The 18598-nt window shown below is 48.1% G+C and overlaps 1 protein-coding gene across 1 annotated transcript; it reads right to left on the minus strand.

Annotated features, from left to right (window-relative positions):
- Positions 1-3167: 3167 nt before the first annotated feature.
- On the minus strand, positions 3168-17363 carry Akr1b1 (aldo-keto reductase family 1 member B). Its single transcript, XM_028768444.1, has 10 exons — positions 17103-17363; positions 12221-12388; positions 11515-11631; positions 10516-10593; positions 10088-10210; positions 9535-9641; positions 9164-9245; positions 8567-8650; positions 6036-6118; positions 3168-3576 (listed from the first exon to the last, which is right to left on the minus strand). The coding sequence occupies exons 1-10, from the start codon at positions 17166-17168 to the stop codon at positions 3534-3536; spliced, it is 951 nt and encodes a 316-aa protein (XP_028624277.1). The 5' UTR covers positions 17169-17363; the 3' UTR covers positions 3168-3533.
- Between the last annotated feature and the right edge of the window lie 1235 nt (positions 17364-18598).

The following is an 18598-nucleotide window of genomic DNA, read 5'->3' on the forward strand; positions in this document are numbered from 1 at the left end:
AATTCCCACCCCCTGGGGCGTCCAGCCTTCATGAGGTCAAGGATCTCTTCTTCCACCTATGCCCAGCAGGGCCCTCCACTCTTACGTATTCAGCTGAAACCCTGGATCCCTCCCTAAGTCAGTACATGCTTTTAACAACCGACCCATCTCTCTAGCTTCCATAATTTTTATTTTAATTGAATATCATAATATTATGACACAAAGTAGTAGACAAAAGTCCAGAGGCCCAGATTCTGGGCCCATTTTACACTAAACAGCTAGTGAGCTTTTTGGTAAGTCACCCTCTGATCTTCAGGGATGTTGTTTGGTTTAGGTTGGTCCTAATCTGAACATATATTCTTTAAAGACTATGCACATGTGTACCAATGCTTCTGAGTATCCTCTAAGCAACATGCAGTTCTCAGGTTGTAAGTTTTGGTAGCCTTAAGGTACACCCAATACACCAGGCTGACTGGCCTGTAAGGCATTGCAGAAACAGTGCTGTATATCCTCTAAATGCTACCATGAAGGGCACCGTGGCTTCCATGTTATGTTGAGGTCATTTATTCAGGGAGAGTCAGATATCATGTATGAACATTCCAGTAGCTTTTGAAAAAGGTACATGGGATGGTTTGTAAATGCTTGGCCCAGGGAGTGGCACTATTAGGAGGTGTGGCCTTGTTACTGTATGTGTGGCCTTGTTGGAGGAAGAGTATTGTTGTGGGCATGGGCTTTAACACACTCGTCCTAGCTGACTGGAAGTCAGTCTTCCACTTGCAGCCTTCAGATGAAGATATAGAACTCTCAGCTCCTCCTGCACCACATCTACCTGAACACTGCCATGCTCCTACCTTGACACTAGACTGAACCTCTGATTGTAAGCCAGCCCCAATTAAATATTGTCCTTAAAATAGTTACCTTGACCATGGTGTCTGTTCACAGCAGTAAAAATCTTAAACTAAGACAGTACACACAGTGTGCAAGTGTACTCTGTCTGTACCCAGCATCGACGTGACTGGTTGAACACACCACCTTGAAAGTAGATCTCAGCCAAGAATCTCACAATCACACCCTCAGACACTCTCGACCAATGAGAACTCTGATCTAGATCTGCCCCGAATTCCAAATATCAGCAACTCTGTGAAATGAAAGATTATCTATGTTTGTTAGAAACAACAAAAAAAGGGCTTTGAAACTGTGTTCCAAGTCCCTCCTGGGTAGGAGGCATTGGGAAAGGATGCTTCTGGCTCCATGCCCACGTTCCTCCCTGTCTTGAGGCTTTATCTGCAGTTTATACATTGAAGGTCCAGGCAGAATTTCTTTTCAGAATAAAGTCTGCTGCCAAAAACCGAAACTGAAAATGTTGGTCTGGAAAAACACCAGATTAGATGTTCTCCACAGTCCTGTCTATTACAACCTATGCTTGGACCTGACGACTGAGCCTTATAAATTCATCCATGAGACGATCCTTATAAAAACATCATGGGCAGCATCTTCTTTGTGCCATTAAATAAAATCCTAAAGATGGAAACAAAGTTCATCAGGAGCTGGCCCTTCTTGTGTATGAGTTTTGGCAGAGCCCAGATCACAGATCAGTGTTTCACAGGGGAAAGAGCCCTTCCCTGGGAACAGCTAGACCCCTGGATACTATCTGTGAGCTGCAAAGGGACCCATGGGTTCACTTCTGCCATGTTTGGTTATGCTAATGATATTAATATCAGGAATAATGGTTGATATGTTTGTATTATTACATTTTTTCATGTGCACACACACACACACACACACACACACTCGTGGATGCTATGGTCTGCATGTAGGAATCAGTTCTTTCCTTCCACCATGTATGTTCCAGGGATCAAACTCAGGCTGTCAAGCTTGGCAGCTTTACCTGTTGAGCCATTTCCTAGGCCTGGCTGACATGTTTGAACAGCTTTGTGCATGATGTTTTAGGAGTTTAATAGTCATGACACCATTTAATCCTTATGGTCACCCTAAGGCAAGCATTTTATAGACTGAGAAGACAAAGGCTGATAGATTAAATTTACCAGTCAGAGCAAGTAGAATTGTAGTTCAAAGAATATAGGTAGAGAACCCTTGGCCCTGAAGAATATGGGCTGGCACAGGCAAACAAGCTCTTCTCAGGGTTTGAAATACACTGGGGGTTCATCTTTCATTTACAGACAGTGTTAAGTTTTGTCTTAAAATAAAAACTCTCTTCCTAATGATTGTCCCCAGTTTTTCCATTGTCTGGTCAACTCTGAACTACCTAGGGAGGAGCATTAGCCACCCAATAACCTGTCAACAGAACACTTGCAGTTAAGAGAAGTGGACATACCTACCCCAGCAAGAGGAACTGGACTACTGGGATGCCAGAATCAGATCTCAGACCCAGGGCCACCCAGTAGCCTGTGCAGGTGGAGCTCTTGGCCCCAGATGTTGAGGTTCTGAACCTCATTCCTCCTCAGAAGAGGCCTGGCAACCACTGCCACCCAACTTCCTTCAGGAGCGGCATAAATATCAGTAGCATGTAAAGCATCATCAGATATGACCAGATGGGCCTATAACTAAACTAAGCCAGGAACAGACCTACTACTGGCTTTCTGAAGCCTCGGGTCACATTGTGCATCCTGACTCTTCTGCCTTCTCCTTTGAACCGGAGATTAGGAAATTCTACCACAGAGAACAGCAAGAGCATCAGGCCTCCAAATCTATTTCTGTCACCTCAGAGTGTTCACCATACACAGCTGATGTCAACTTTTTATGCCTTTCTTTCCTATCTAGATGAAGGGCTTCAAAAAAAGCCTGTTGTCCTCAGGTACAGTTGCCTTTTGACTCAGACCTTCACAGGGAGGACCACCCACGTAAAATGTGACATCTAGGGGCTTTATGCCCTGGCAAAAAGTCCTGGCTACAGTGACAATCACCCAGAACATGTGTAGACCCTTAAAGTCCTTGGGTATAACCCATCCAAGATCCTCAGTCTCCAGATACCCTCTGTTTAAGCTCACCGTGTCACCAGGATGCTACTCACCACCCTAACACTTTGTGGTGAAATGCTAGGGTGAGGGCCCTTAGTTTGTTCACAGCACTCACTGGTCTGTGCTTGACACTCAGGGAGAGCAGGCTGGGTGTGGGGCAGAAGGAGTCTACTGTTCCACAGAACAAGAACAAAACAGATCACCACCAAATTCACAAAAGCAGGTTTTATTCAAGGCAAGAAGTCTGACCCATAGAATTACAGTTCAAAGCACTCAAATTTAAGTGTTAGTGGCGTGACTTGGGCTATAAATCTTGCTTCTCTTCGGTTGGGAAGGGTACTCATGTTAAAGTCCTCCAGGTGGAGAAGAAAGACCAAGAAAGGTTGGAAGAAGCTCCTCAGCTAATGGTACTACCCTCCAGATTGTACGTCAAACTAACACACTCTCACCATCCGGTCTGCAAGGTGCCACCCAGTGCAGAGGGACACAGGCCACAGGACACTTGCAAAGGCAGATGAGGCAGAAAGAACAGGTGTAAGTCGCTTGGGGAGAAGCAGGGATCCGTCTGCTGCAGCTTCAGACTTCTGCGTGGAACGGGTAATCCTTGTGCTTGGCACAGCTGTCAGAAGAGCACGTGTGATTTACAAGTTAAAGACTTCCAAAAATTAACTGGGTTCACTTATTTATTTTTTATATATATATATATATATATATATATATATATATATATATATATATATATGTGGGTGTGCACATGTTGGGGTCAAAGGACAACTTGTGTGAGTTGGTTCTCTCCTACCATGAGGGTCCTGGGGATAGAACTCTGTTCATCCTCAGGATTAATGCCAAATGTCTGAACACTCTGAACCATCTTGCCAGCTCTCAAGGAAAGGATTTTGATGTAACAAGTCACCAACACACAAGAATGTAAACTGAGCCGGTCTTAGACCCTTCTTAGGCTGCTCAGCCTCTGGGCTCCTCTTGTCTTGTGACGTCATGAACTGGCATGCATGTGCCAGGCTGAACTCTGCACTAACCCAGAGCACACTGGGCAGCAAGTCCTGATTCCTGCCTCCTGGGAACTCTGACAAGCTGGCAGGATCATACAACATCATGTCATCTTTCTGCTATCCTTTAAGACAAGGTCTGGTGTGGCTGGGCTGACCTCAAACACGCTGTTTAGCTGAGGATGACCTTGAAGTTCAGCTCCCACTCCCAAGTGCTGGGATTACAGGCATGTGACACCACACCCAGTTCGTTTTATCAGCACAAACCCAGGACCAAAAGAACAGAGATAAGGAAGCAATAGAAGGGTTTATAAACTGTACTGTGCTGAATTCTGAAGGGCAGGTCAAGCAGCTGACCACTCCCAGGAAAGGAGAGGGTACCTCTGTAACATCTGGCGGGAAATAAGCACCTAACAGCGGCTGGGGACTTACTGCAGAAAACTGGGGAAGGTCTGGCATGAAGCCAAGGCTCATAGTCGATAGATAGGGCCAGTGGCTTGTAATGAGAACAAAATGGCAAGAACACTAGAAAAACTAGACAGGCAAAGTGTCAAAGCCAGAATATACACGTGTGAGCGCACACACACTCTCGTGCTCTCTGGAGAACAGGAAGGTAAATCAGATATAAGAAAGGTGGTTTTTCAATCAAATCAAATTAAGAAAGGTTGTGTCATTCCTCAGAGGATGTATGTTTTCTATGTCCGAAGTAGTCCTTCTCTTCTAGAATCTAAGCAAAAGTGCACGGCTCATTTCTTTCCATGCCCTAATGCAGTTCTGCTGCGATAAACACCGAGGACGAAGGTGAGCCAGGCCCTGGGTAAGTAACTCACTGAACACTCAGACCACCCAAGCTCCTCCCCAACTGCCTTCCTCTGCATCCTCGAGTCAGGCAGCAGCAGGACAAGCTCAGTGTAACCTGTGTGTCAATGAGAGGGCTGGCATGTGGACAGTTAGGGAAAGCTTGCTGGGAGCACTAGAGTCAGCCTCTCCCCCAACCCCAACTGCAACCCATGCCAACTGCAGCCCATGCCAACTGCAGCCCATGCCAACTGCAGCCCATGCCAACTGCAACCCATGCCAACTCAGTATTGCTCATGCACGTCTGCTTCTAGACTAGCCTTGGAAGGTACTTGGAGGCAAGCAGACACAAGGGGGACAAGGTTTGCTCTCCCCAAAAGCTTTGATGTCAACATCAGCAGTTCCAGGGGGAAATGCAGGGCTGAGGGACTGCTACAGGCTCTAGGAACTGAATGGATGCCATAGGCAGGGGATTCACTTCTCCTGCCCATTAGATCAAAATAAAAAATGATTTCATGTTAAAAGGTTAAGTCCTTAGTATAATATTAGAAAGGGTCCTGTTTTGACTCCTGGGCTGGCTCTGTTTACAGCTTTCTTAGAATCTGAGGGCCCTGTGAGAGCAAACAGCCTGAATCACAAATGTTACTGCCTAAGGCACGTGACCCTAGAGGCCGCAGCCCGCAGCCACCACCATGCAAACCCTGAGCTATGCAGATGGCAAGTGAAGGCAAGAGAGTGAGAATCAAGCTAGGAAGACAAAGCAGGCACTGGGGACACAGGCTGCTTCTTAAAGCAAACAAACCCAGGGACTTGGAACCCAAACTGAATTTCAGAGTGAAGGCAAGAAACCAGCAAAGGTAAAGCTGAAAGAGCCCTTGGTACCTGAGTGTCATTATAGTCCTAGGGCATTCTGTGTCAGAGCTGGGGCTAGCCTGAGCCCAGCATCAGGGTCTTCCTACCAAACTCCTTATGAGGATCAATAAGTCAATTAAGTCATATTCGAACTCTTCTAGGAAGGTGGGTACCAGATGAGCCCTTGGGATCCTGAGTTCAGAAAAGCAACTGAAATTTTAAAGTCGGGCCAATGGTGCTTCCAGACAGGTGTCCTGACAGCTACCCTCTCCCTGGCCTTGTGCTTCCTGCTCTGTATGGGATGAGGAGACTTGGTCTGTGTGAGGATGGGCTGCAGGGGAAGACCAGGCCTCCGGGGCCTGAGAGACGCCTGCTACTCTAAATACTTGGTGAGGTGGAATGGCGTCACACTGGAACTCACCTCATCAAGGCGCACACCCTCCAGTTCCGGTTGTAGCTGAGTAGAGTGGTCATGTCCTCGCTGCTCAGCTCAAAGTCAAAGACCTTATAGACAGACAGGAAAGAAAGAAAACAGAGCCAATAAGCTCTGCAATAAAACAGACAACACCATCAAGTTCCACACGGCTCCCTCTGCCTGAAGTGCAGAAGACAGGAGAGAACACAGACTTCAAGAAGATTGTTAATTACTCTCCAGAGGTGCAGGCTTGTGGCCATATCTGAAATGGCCGCTCCCTTCCGGGATCTCCAATCAGAGGGCACTGTTCAGTCATTCTTGTCAGGCTCCTGAGAAGTTCTACTGTGATAAGTACCAGGGGAAATGTTACTGAGTGACCTGACTGCTCCATTCCCCATGAAGTATAAGAACGAGGCACCTCAACAGCTACAACAGCCATTAATCCAGGACCTGTGCTGTGATGAAAGAAAGCCTCTGGTTGTCCAGAGGAACCAGCAAGGCACCCCAGCTGGGGACTGAAGGACACCACCTCGTGGATCCATGTATGAGAAGCCCTAAGAAAATGTCAGGTTTTGACATACAGAGCCAAGGAAGGCAGACTGGGGTAGCAGCATCACTTCCATGAAGACTAAAGAAAGGACACAGAGATATGTAACAGGCCCCAGACCTCAGCACACTGACTCCATGATGGAAGTACCACCACTCAGGTCATAAAACTTGGCAGGTACACAACACCATCAGCCAAAATGAAGACTTAACTTAGCTGTTCAATTTCAAACCTAGGCCAAGCAGCTAAGGTGACTATTAATGTATCAAAGCAGACCTGGCTTCCAGGTTCACCCAACACCCTTCAGTCCCTAGCAATCACAGGGCATGTCGGGCACACCCCGCCTTCTACCCTGACCTCTCCAGCCCAGGTGCTTTGCTGCCCTTCCCCCAGGGGCTCTTCCCTATGTAACCCAGACATTTCCATTATTACCCCCTTTGCTCCTTTTGTACCTTTAGCCTCCTGGCTGTTGTACTCGGTTTGCCTCTCTTGCCTCCCTCCCCTCCCCCCACCATGGTTCAGGAACAGTCATGTCCTTTCCTTTCGAATTTTTTGTTTGTTTGTTTTTATTCTGAATTTACATCAAAGTTCATAGTTCTAGAAAAGTTTCTAAATGTGCTAACCTTGCCTTTTGGCTTCTGTAGTTCTACCTCTGGCTAGCTGTTCTTGTCAACTGAGTTGTGTTCACCCAAGATGTGATTTTGTGCTTAACAGCTACCCTGAGAAAGGCTCGGGGCTACAGTGGGATCCCAAATACCCAGTGTAGCCATAGGCTGGCTAATAAAGACTTTCTATTTGCTTAAACTCATGTCTGATCAGTCTTCTCTGGTGGATACCCCACAAGAGAATATAGGGAAGAAGTTAGGTACACGGTGGACATGTAGACAATTAGGCCAGATGGCCTTTGGCTGCACTGGGGCTTGGAAGTGGAGCCCCGCCCTGACAGCCCATTCCACTTGGCACATTCTGATCACGGAATGTGCAGGACTAGGCTCTGCTATAGTCTCCTGTGATTGCAGCCACGGAAAAATAAGCAAACAATGCACAGTAAGAGGAAACACAGAAACAACAAACAAAAACCAAACACTAGATTAGTGTTTTGAGATTAGTCACCTACATTTTTTTTTCCTTTTTTCTTTTTTTCTTTTTCAAGATATAATTTCTCTGTGTAGCTCTGGTTGTCTTGGAACTTGCTCTGCAGACTAGGCTGACCTCAAACTATAGATCCACCTGCCTCTGATTCCCAAGTACTGGGAAAGGTGTGCACCATTACCATCTGGCTATATTTTCTTTCCTAATACTTTAGAAATGAAATATGCGTGAGGTATTAACCCATTTCTAGCAGGACAGGTCTCTCTTCCCACATCTTTACACAGTAAGCGGCATGGTCATGGTCATGGTCATGGTCATGGTCATGGGGGTGAGGTACGATTAGTAGATTACTATGCCATCAGAACCACTCTACTGCCTACTGTGAACTATTGTGGGTTTGATTTTGAACCAGACCTCAGCAGAGTGTCCCTTTGCTTGGACAGGACAGAAGCTCATGGGATACTAGGACCATCCTTAAACTGCTCTTCTCCCAGCTAGCCCTCTCACCAGGTAGCCTGAGCTGCTGGGTTGGTGGTAGTAGTCGTAGGGCATTCTTAATGCCTACACTCCTGGTGTCCAAGCATTCTCACCCCTGTTCATGACAGCTTAGGCACTTAACAGAGCCAGTGGGGGGTGGGGGGGTATATGTCCTGGACGTCCATGGACCCTCCACCAGCATGGCAATGTTTCCTGAGCACTCACTGTGGAACCAGGCACTATGAAGTGCTGTGTGTGCACTGTGAGCCTCGGTCTCACAACAGCCTCAACACAGGCTTTATTTTGAGTGCAGTCAAGTGACTTTCTTGGAATCAGACAGCTGGGAAAGAAAGGGGGGCCTGAGAACCCCCACAACCCACCTACCATGGAGGAAAGTCAGGCCTGGCAGCTGGAATCTTACCTTAAGGTTCTCAGCAATGCGTGCTGGTGTCACAGACTTGGGGATCACCACCAAGTTCCTTTGAATGGGAAACCGGATCAGCACCTGTGGACCCAGAGGTACGGAGTGTGTACACGCACCGTTATCATCTCACAGCCTATAGCTGCACAGTCAAGAGGTTCTAAGATGCTTAGTGATGGCCACGGGCTGGTCCAAATCGGACTCCAGAGTCCTGCTCTATCGGTGGCTCCAGGCATATCACAAGGCAACAGGAAGTCACTGCCTGGTACTCACACTACCCATGGGAGAATGAGAACATCTCCTATACAGCAAATGGTAAGAGCTCTTCTATTTGTACAGGGATGAGCTTCCAAGAACACCAGCAAATGCTGGGTCGAAGTCTGTGCTGCCTATAGAGGCAGTGGGACCAGGCACTACTATGCCAAGACCACATGTCAGTTAACTTTCTAAATTTCTAGATCTGTACCCTTGAGATTGCATTCTAGGACTCCAAGTCACACTTCCTGAGAGACTCAGCTCCCTCTTCTCCTGACGAACAGGGACCACCAGGAGTGCGGAGTTCAGGCAACAGACATAAGGACCTAGAAGCATTCATACCTGGGCTGTAGTTTTATTGTACTTGGCTGCAATTGCCTTGATCCTGGGATCCTCCAGGAGAGAAGGGTCTTCAGGCTTGGCCCTGGAGCAGAGAGATGGTGAAATCAACAGTCTTCATCACTGCCACTCAAGGCAGCTGGCCACCCTAGCCCTGTTCCTCCCACTGACCCCTGGGGGGGTTGGCCAGGCTCCTAGACCCAAGCTGGGTCATGAGCCACCCGTTGATCCATCTCGCTCCTAGACACATCAACCTCCCAGGAAGCCCAGAGGCCCCGGAGAGGGCCTGCAGGAAGCACAGACACATTCTCTGTGACAATTAATCATTCCCTTTGGTTATTTCTAATCTCCAACAGTGCCCCACAGAAGCTCACCAGGGCCTGTCAGGAGAACCAAGGGGACTGTACGCAGTCACCACGATGCCTTTGCTATGGCAGTATTCAATCAGCTTCTCCTGAGTTAGGTATGGGTGGCACTCGATCTGCAACACAAGCAGGAGGGTTGACCGTGGCAGTGGACACAAGTTCATGTGACATGGTCAATGTCCCTTTTCTCCTCACACAAAAATGTCTGCCTCCCAGATAAGCTGTAACAACCTTCCACATTTCCCAGCTGATGGACCTTCACATCAAGAACAATAATAATTTTGTTGCCAGTGCTCTATGTCATAAGCCTGTAGGGTGTTCTCTGGCCTTGGCCATTTATCAGTAGATAAGAGCCTGCAGCTCTCACTAGCTGCCCACGGCTCATGTCAGAAGCCATGTCTTTGCTGACTGGCCTCAAATCCTATCCCTGCAAAGCTTCTACACTCAGATGTGTCTGTCATGATAAATCCCAGCCACTCCCTGAGTGATGTGGTCCACAGGTAGGAGCCAGGACTAGCTGCTAAAACAGCATGCCAGCATCCTCCCGCTGGGGGACACTTACCTGGTTAACTGCAGGCTTATATTTTAAGCCAGGCTTGTTCAAGATCCTCTCAATCTGAAGAGGGTTGAAGTTGGAGATACCAATTGCTTTTACCAAACCTTCATCCACTAGTTGTTCCATAGCCTAAAAAGAAAAGAGAAATCTATCTGGGTACTAAAATGAACTCCAAAGGAACAAGACCAGAAACATATTGTGTCCAGAAATTTTACAGATGTGCCCTCCCACCCATGGCCAGAACCTTCTATCTTTCAGAAGCTAAGAGGAGAGCCATGAAAACTGTCCTGGCTTTCATGAGACTGAACAGACAGACACAGAGACAGAATGATCTATGCGCAGAGAGACATGGCAGAGCAGATCATTCACACCTGCCTTGCACACAATAACAGGGTACCAGCAATAAAAACGGGTCTAAGCCAGGGTCATCTTACCGTCCAAGTGTCCACAAAATCGGTGTCACTAGGAATCACGTTTCCTGATGCATCCAGTGGGAAATAATCAGGCCCAGGCTGTCAGTAACAACAAACACACGCACACAAAATCATCAGTGACACTTCTTCACAGATCTATTACTCTCAGAGCATCACAAACTCTGTGGAAGGCGGTAAGAGGTATACGTGGTAGCCAAGATGACGGGGATCCTTGTCCTGACTGGAGCTGTGAGATGAGAGATGAGATTCGGACACGTCCAAGTCTCTGAGACCAAGCCTACCATGAGGAAGGGTGTGTAGGCACGGAAGGGAAACTCAGGCATCCACGTCTCAGTGGCTCTCAGGTCTACAAAGCTATCACTCTGCCTATCTCTCTCTGGCTTGTCATAAAAAACGAAGGGTGAAAATCAAGCCCCTCGGGCCCCACGAGACCAAGGTGAGCAAAAACAGAGCTGTAGGATAAAACCCGTGACCATTCAATCTGGGTCACCATGCAGAAATACACGAGCTGTGGGCTAGGAGAGAAATGTAGTAATTCTGAGTTCTGCAGCTCAGAGAACCAGGTTGTGAGCATGTATTCACACAAGTGAGAATGGCATGCACTGGAGGCACAGACTCATGCACATATGAGCATCGCATGCATGCATCCAGAGGAGGAATGCAGCGGGGAGGGCTGCTCCTACAGCTGTGTGCAACAGGGACAACGGTAGCCATGTCGGCCATATTTACTGTCAGTTTAAAATTCTAGAGGCACTGAGTGAAAACAGCAGTGTACGCAAAACTCCAAAGGCTGCATGTGAGCCACCAGTGGTTAACACGGTGCAGGAGAGGCCTGAGGTTGGTTTCTAATACATTCTGGGTGATGATGTTGATGCTGGTCCATGCCCACACCCCAGGCAGCAGAGACAAGCTGAGTCAAGCACCTATAACTCGCTAATAAGAAAGATGAAGAAAGACTGTCCCTGAGCCACAGGGATCCAGTCCCAGTGTGCTCCTCACCTTGAAGCCTGTTGGCCAGTGAATAAGGTAGAGATCCAGGTAGTCCAGCTGCAGGTCGCCGAGTGTCTTCTGGCAGGCTCCTTTCACCATGCTCTTGTCGTGGAACGTGCACCACAGCTGGAGCCAGCAAAGCCACATGTTATCCCTGCCATGCAAACGCCTCTTCCTGGCTAGGAGCCACACAGCTCCAAGATGGAGGATACGCTCTCCTCTCCCCATAAGGACAATGCTAGGAGTGGCTGGAGAGTTTCCAATTCCTACCTTGGATCCCAACTTCCCCAAGGTAAGTGGGATGGTCAGGTCAAGAGTACCTCACAGAGACTAGGTATCAGGAGGTGCTAAACACATGCTCTAGGTCTACTTCCCAGCCAAGATGGTTCATGTGGAGGCAGCATCACCCTCCAATCTGGGCTCCTTTGTGTACCCACAGCCTCTAGCTAAAACTAAGGGCCAGCAGTGAAACCTAGTCTGTAAAGGGAACTGAACTGTGTCCCTGAAGTTTCTCCTTACAAAGGGCAAGTCAATCCCCAGCCAGTCTCATTAGCACAGGACTCTAATCGACAGGTCCAACAAAGAGATATACAGGTGGACAAGCAACAGGTCCACCTCCCACCCAGAGCTAACCGCCATCATGTTAAGAGTGGACCTGACTGGCAGCTGGGTACCCCAGGCTAGGAGTGGACTAGACCCCAGCATCCTCACAGACCTTGCTGACAATGAAGAGATCCTGGCGCTTCACCACCTGCTCCTTGAGCTTCTCCTGGAGGGCCACTCCCACCTCCTTCTCATTCTGGTACACCTGGGCGCAGTCAATATGGCGATACCCCATGTCAATAGCAACCTTCACAGCCTCAGTCACTTGGCCAGGAGGAGACTGAAAAGGAAGGAATATAAGCCATTAGATTAAAACCAAACCAAACCAAAGCCAAGGAAGAACAGTGGGATTAGTAATCCTGGATCAGGCTCTGAGGTTGGGCCATGGCAGGCCAGCATGCATTCATGCTATAGCATTCTAGTCAGCTCCCGGACAGGGAGACAAGGTAAACGGCACATAATTTCACCTCAGCAGAGCCTGACAGCACAGATAACAAGAAGCCTGGGTAGGATCCTAGCACTCTGAAGGCAGTGGCATCAAAGCTGTGAGGTTTAGGGCAGCCTGAGCTATACAGTGAGGGCTTGTCAAAAGAAAAGAAAAGAAAAGAAAAGGGGAGGGGAGGGGAAGGGAGGGGAAGGGAAGAAAGAGAGAAGAGAAAAGACCCAGTAGCTGAGATCTTACGTAATAAAGAACAACATTTCATTCAAATAGTTCACGGTATTTATCACAGAACAATAGCTCAACTGCTGATGACCCAGAAGTTGGACACAGACAGGAAGCTTCTCAGAGCTAACAGCAGACAGAACTGAGTGGAAAAGGAAGAGGGACCCTTGGAAGATCACCATCCGGGCTCCATAAGGAACGTGGGAAGCTTGGCCACTAGGAGGAGGAAGAGCCTGCAAGGCCCTGAGCTTCCCCAGTCCCCAGACTGCAGAGCACTGTTCCCCATCCCTGGGCTGCTCCCACCAAGCCTGGAAAGCCAGACAAGACACTGCACTGGGCACTGCTGAATGAACACAGCACATTCCTCTGGAGAGCTGGGGCAGAAGCAGATGAAAAGGAAAATTCCCCAAGGCCATCAGCAGCTGCCAACATCTGTTTTGGCTGGAGCCTTGTGAACAAAACAGGAGATAAAACAGGAAACACCAGAACAAGCCCATCTCCAGCACCCATTGGCTAGGGTGCTTGCTCCTCACCCTGCCTGGTGGAGGGGGCCACACTCACCGTCCTAAGGATTAAGTTACCTTCACCACACAGCCTTTAGACTGTTCAGCACCCTCTCACTTCCCTGTAGGACCTAAGAGTGCACCTGTAGCTTCTTCTCCACAGGTTCCTCCTGTGGTTAAAGGAACCATCTCAGCCTATGCAGGAATAGGCTCTCTGGGGCACCCAGACACAACCATGGCTGAAATTATCTGTGAGAGAAAAGCAAATCCCTGCCTGAGAAAGACAACACAAGAGGGGCCTGGTGAGTTGGGGTTCTCCTGCCTCAGGGCACACAATGAATTCCGGTAGGATCCAAGGTGCTTGTGTTGACTCTTCTTCTCTTAGAGGCCCTTCTGCTCGCTGTGTAGTAAGCCTACGTAGGGCCTGGCAGCGCTTAGCTTTGGATAGAGTGCTGGACATAAGGTCCAGGCTGGGCAAGGCCACACAACATTTGTCACAGCCACTCATGCAGAAGCAGGAACGTGCTGTGTTACTCCATTCCAGGAACTGAGCTGCCGCTAAGGATCGTCCTCAGCTGCAGTTGTTTGCTGGGAAAACAAGGGCTTGCAACTCCTTGGGAGAATGGGGTCTCAAATGCCCGAATTCTGGTGTCCTAACTTACAAGCCCAGAAGGAATCCCAATCGTGAATCTAGTAACTGTCTCGGCTACAGCCAATGAGGCCCCACCCCTACCGCAACTTCTCTGCTTGCATTCTGCTTAAGGTTAACCTGGTTTCTCTGTTCCTCGGAGCTACAGCACAGAGAACACTAAGCAATGCTGCAGAACAATGGACACCAAACCAAAATCCACAGAAAAAAATCTGTGTGATGTTTTCATGGGAAGACAAAGACAGATAAAGGCTGGACATGCAGGAGGTCAGGAAAAAGAACATCTCCTCCAGAAGCTTCCTTCCCTACACTGGCCAGAACCCTAGCAGCTTAGTAATCAGGTTTAAATGTGCCACATCCCCAAGTCTCTGACAGAAAACCCACAGAATGATCGCAATGTGCCACCTTTCATGCCCTACCCAAAGACACACAAAGAGCACTTTCCATTGTTGGGTTCTGAAAACCAGTCTCCCTTGTTTTGATGGTGTAAATTCATCTCACAGTTCAAGATCTTAAACAGTAATTCCAAGAGATAAAGACTGAACCCTCAAGAATGACCCTTTCCCAGCCTTAGAACACTGAAAGCCCACACCCTCGTTTAAAGCAACATTAATAAAACGTGTTCTACTGCAATCAATCAATAAAGCTGTCCTGATTTTAAGACATATCTTCACTCCACAGAGATGTAGATCCAGGACTGGCTGGCCCTGCATGGGCAAGATTTATTTGACTATTTTTGATCGTAAAGATGGAAAGGTTGAGGAGTGTAGCCTGGTCACTGGCAGGCAACCCGGAAACCAAACTCCTCCTTCAGTGAGAACATCAGCTTTTCCAGACCACAGGATCTAGGACTGCCAGTGGATGCTTGCTTTAATTCACGAAGCTCCAGGAAGACCCCTGCACAGCTTTCTTCTAAGGACAAGAACTATCCCAGAGAGGCAAAACTTGGACTTGAAAAGCAAACAAAGAAAACCCGTCACAGCTTAAGAACACCATGTGACCCTGGTGAAAGGGGTACAGGGCATGCACATATATATAGTAGTAGTTTTACCTGAGATATCAAAATCCGATTGGGGTATAATTAAACCAAAAAAAAAAAAGTCCATCTCAAAAGACTCATGGTTTCGAGGCACAGAGGGCGTCAACTGGAAAAAAAAGTCTGAGAACACAGCTGTCCCTCCATTCCTAGCGGCATTCCAAGCCTACGTGTGGAAGAGACAATGGCCATGTCCTTCAAAGATTTCCAACTAGGTCAAAACATTATCAGTAAAAGGACCTAGTCTGTATCAGGTGAGCTCTGTCTTAAAGGCCTCCTGACCATACAATACTCAAACAGTATTTTAATACAATACTTACTGTATATTTAGCGTATATTTAGGGTCCAGAGGGCAGGCAAGCTGGCCAGGAGGAAACTCCATGCAAGTAAGAGTGTCTCCCAATGGTCTGAAATCCTCCCCTCCCAGGAGAAATGGATTCCCTCAAGGGAAGAGTGGATCACACAGACTATCAGGGTCCTGCTGTGGTCTGTGGGGTACCATGAGAACAAGAAATCGTATCCACACACCCTCTGTGACCGCCACAGTGACATATTTTACTGTGTCATCTATGAAGGAACACCACACATATGCAAGGAAAGCATTAAGTTGATATTCTTTTTTAAAGGGGCAATCTGGAAGTCTCGACTGTCCTCCTCATGTCTCCTCTCACTGCTACCCTCTGTCCCTCCGCACTCTCTACCCCAACATCCCCTGGCCCCCAGACACTGGCAGACATTTTCTTCATCTCACCCCAACTCAACATGGCTGTTGGATCTATTCTACGAGCCAGGCACGGTGGGAAGTGATGGAAATATCTGTGAAGAAGCCAGAATGATCTACACATACAAATGTTTGCTATTTTAAACAAACACCTGGCTCTCTGGGGCTGTTGCATGTGCTCTGGCCACTGGCTTACGACTCCTTATTTTACCTGAGAACTAAACTCGAAATGCTGGCCAGCCAGATGATTTGCTAAAGTTGTGAGCTTGGTTTTTAGAGAAATGGAACAGAATTAAAATATTAGCATCCTACCCATATTTTGGGTCATGTATTACTTACAAAACTACTGTAGTTACATGTGCCTGTGTGTGCTGTGTCCGATAGCTGTGTTTACTACACAGGGAAACCGTACTTCTTATCATTCCAACACACAGAATTCAACGAGGTAGTGTGGTTGAAATTCAATCACACCTTTACCAAGGACCCTCTGGAAGGAAACGAAAGCGAGACTTGCTAATCTACTGGCTTAGAAACACGTTCAGAGAAGGACAAGACCTGTTTCTTACCCACTATATACCAGTTGTAGTTTGGGTAGAAACAGACTCTGTCCAGTTTCAAACCATTTGAACTCAACCCTGCCTGATTTTCTCTTTCCTTCACTGTGTCTAAGTGCCTACTGTCCAGGTCCACACATATTCAAGGTTCTTAAAGATCCAGGTCACAGCAGTGGTCAGTAATATAGAATACATACAAATACCCTACAAGTAGCTTAAGAGCTAGGTTTTTCTGCTTCAGCAATACCAAACCAAACTGGTTCCTTAGCTGCCAAATAATCAAATCAGTTATAATTTTTAGTTTTTAATTATCACTTCTTAATTTTTGCATTTCACTCTGATGTATCAGGCCTTCTTCTCAACCCTGCTGTGTTGTGCTGGGGTCTTAGGGGTATCTAGCCTGGAGCCCTCTTATCAGTGGGTGGCACCCAGCAAAGCGGAAGCCAGATTCTCAGAGTTCCGCACTCGTTAAGTGCTGCACTCAGCGACTTAGGGGACAGAGAAACAGGCTGGTCCCTGGCAAACTCAGGCCTCCTAATTTAATTATCTCAGGCCCATTGGCCCAAGTGGCTCATTCCCGAGAGGGCATCATCTGTGCCAAGTGAGGTCAACTCACTCGTGAGGCTGGGGCGCCACAAGTGCCAGATAACAAACCTAGGGCTCTGCTTCGGTCCCTCTCACCCGGGTCCCCGTGGGTGTGTCTCCACCTGGGGCGCTCACGCGGACTCGCGCGCTGCTCGCCCGAAGCCCCAGACGCCGGGCCGCGCGGCCCGTTGCGCTCACAGGCCCCACCACCCGAGCCCCGCTCCGCGCAGGCCGCTCAGGGTCACCCGGCGGGTGGCGGGCCGCGCCCTGATGCGCACCTACCTTCCAGGTACCCAGGCCCAGGGTAGGCATCTTGGTGCCGTTGTTGAGTTCCAGATGGCTAGCCATGATTGCTGCACGTCACACACCGGGACCGGCAAAAATGTGCAGGGCTGGCTCCGGCGCGCACCTTTAAATAGCCCAACGGCTTGCAGAAAGGACGCCTGCGATTGGTGCAGGGCTGAGAAACGACGGCTTCTGATTGGTCGCTGCTGGGATCTTTAAGGGGTCGGCGAGGATGCTTCTTTCCCTAGGTCCTAGCGGCACGGAATTCTCCAGCTGCTCCGCCTGCGCCCCGCGTGGCAGAGTGTTTGCCTGCTGTTGTAGCACTAGACTGAACGCTCTGAAAATAACCCGCAGACTAGAGCTAAGGAGACTGGGGGAAAGTTTTGGTTTCATTTTAGAGCTCAGAAGAAGACGTTTGTGTCTTTTCCAATCTCAAAATGACACTCTTCTGGAATCCTAACACATCTTGTTTTGAATCTGATGGAGCAGATAGGCGTCAGGTGTATTTAAGAGCGTTTTTTTTCTTAGATTAAAAGTTAAGCTTCAGGTGTTTTCAACCTTCTACGCCCCCCCCACCCCCGCTATTAAAATGATTGTAACTGGTTTTGCAGAATACTAGGAAATGCCCGTTTGTAGTCGCTTTCTACCACTACCGGTGTCTTAACATGCTCAGTCTGGTTCAACAACCCTTGATGAAAAAATCCAGCAAACGTTAGGTTATAGAAAAGAAAACCTCATAAGCTTGATCTCTGGATCACACATAAAAATGATTTTGGAAAGTAAGACTGTTGGGCTGGCAGGTTCCAGTATAGCAAGTTGGTCAAACTCTGGAAGAAAAGTGAACAGGCAGAATCCCGTAGTAGGAAAAATCCTTTCTCATACAGCAATGATTCTGAATTAGGGGGCACTAAATAAATTAATCAGTTGTATTGGGTAGAAAAACAAAGACTTTTCCTAAAAACAATCCGACTTGCCCCAAGAACTATGAGGCAATTTTGGTACTCTTCCAGCACCCCTCTGAGGGATGCTCTGTTTCGTCCCAGTCTCCTTCTGCTGGGTCATGCTCCAGTCGCCCCCTGACTACACAACAGGGACAACTACATCTGCCGAATAATGAGTCAGGAACCCCACCTCTCTAGGTCCCATTCTGGTGATTTTCCAGTGGTGGCCTCTTTAAAAGTGGCACTCTTCCACTCCCATCCCAGGGAAAATTTATAAAGAACAGATATTTTCCACTTGAGATTTATTAACAAAACAAACCCCCACAACTGTTGGCATGTGGAAATTCTGGTGTAATTCTGGGAGGTCTGGTTGGTTCACATTGTTGTTCCTCCTATGGGGCCGCAAACCCCTTCAGCTCCTCAGTCCTTTCTCTGACTCCTCCACTGGGGACCCCGTAGCACACACTTTGGATCCTAGGACTCAGAAGACAGAGGTAGGCAGATCTCTGTAAGTTTGAGGCTAACTTGTTCAGGGGGCGGGGGGAAGGGTAA

The sequence above is a fragment of the Grammomys surdaster genome, unplaced genomic scaffold, assembly GCF_004785775.1.
Source record: "Grammomys surdaster isolate TR1022 unplaced genomic scaffold, NIH_TR_1.0 186, whole genome shotgun sequence".
In the NCBI taxonomy this organism is placed as follows: domain Eukaryota; kingdom Metazoa; phylum Chordata; class Mammalia; order Rodentia; family Muridae; genus Grammomys; species Grammomys surdaster.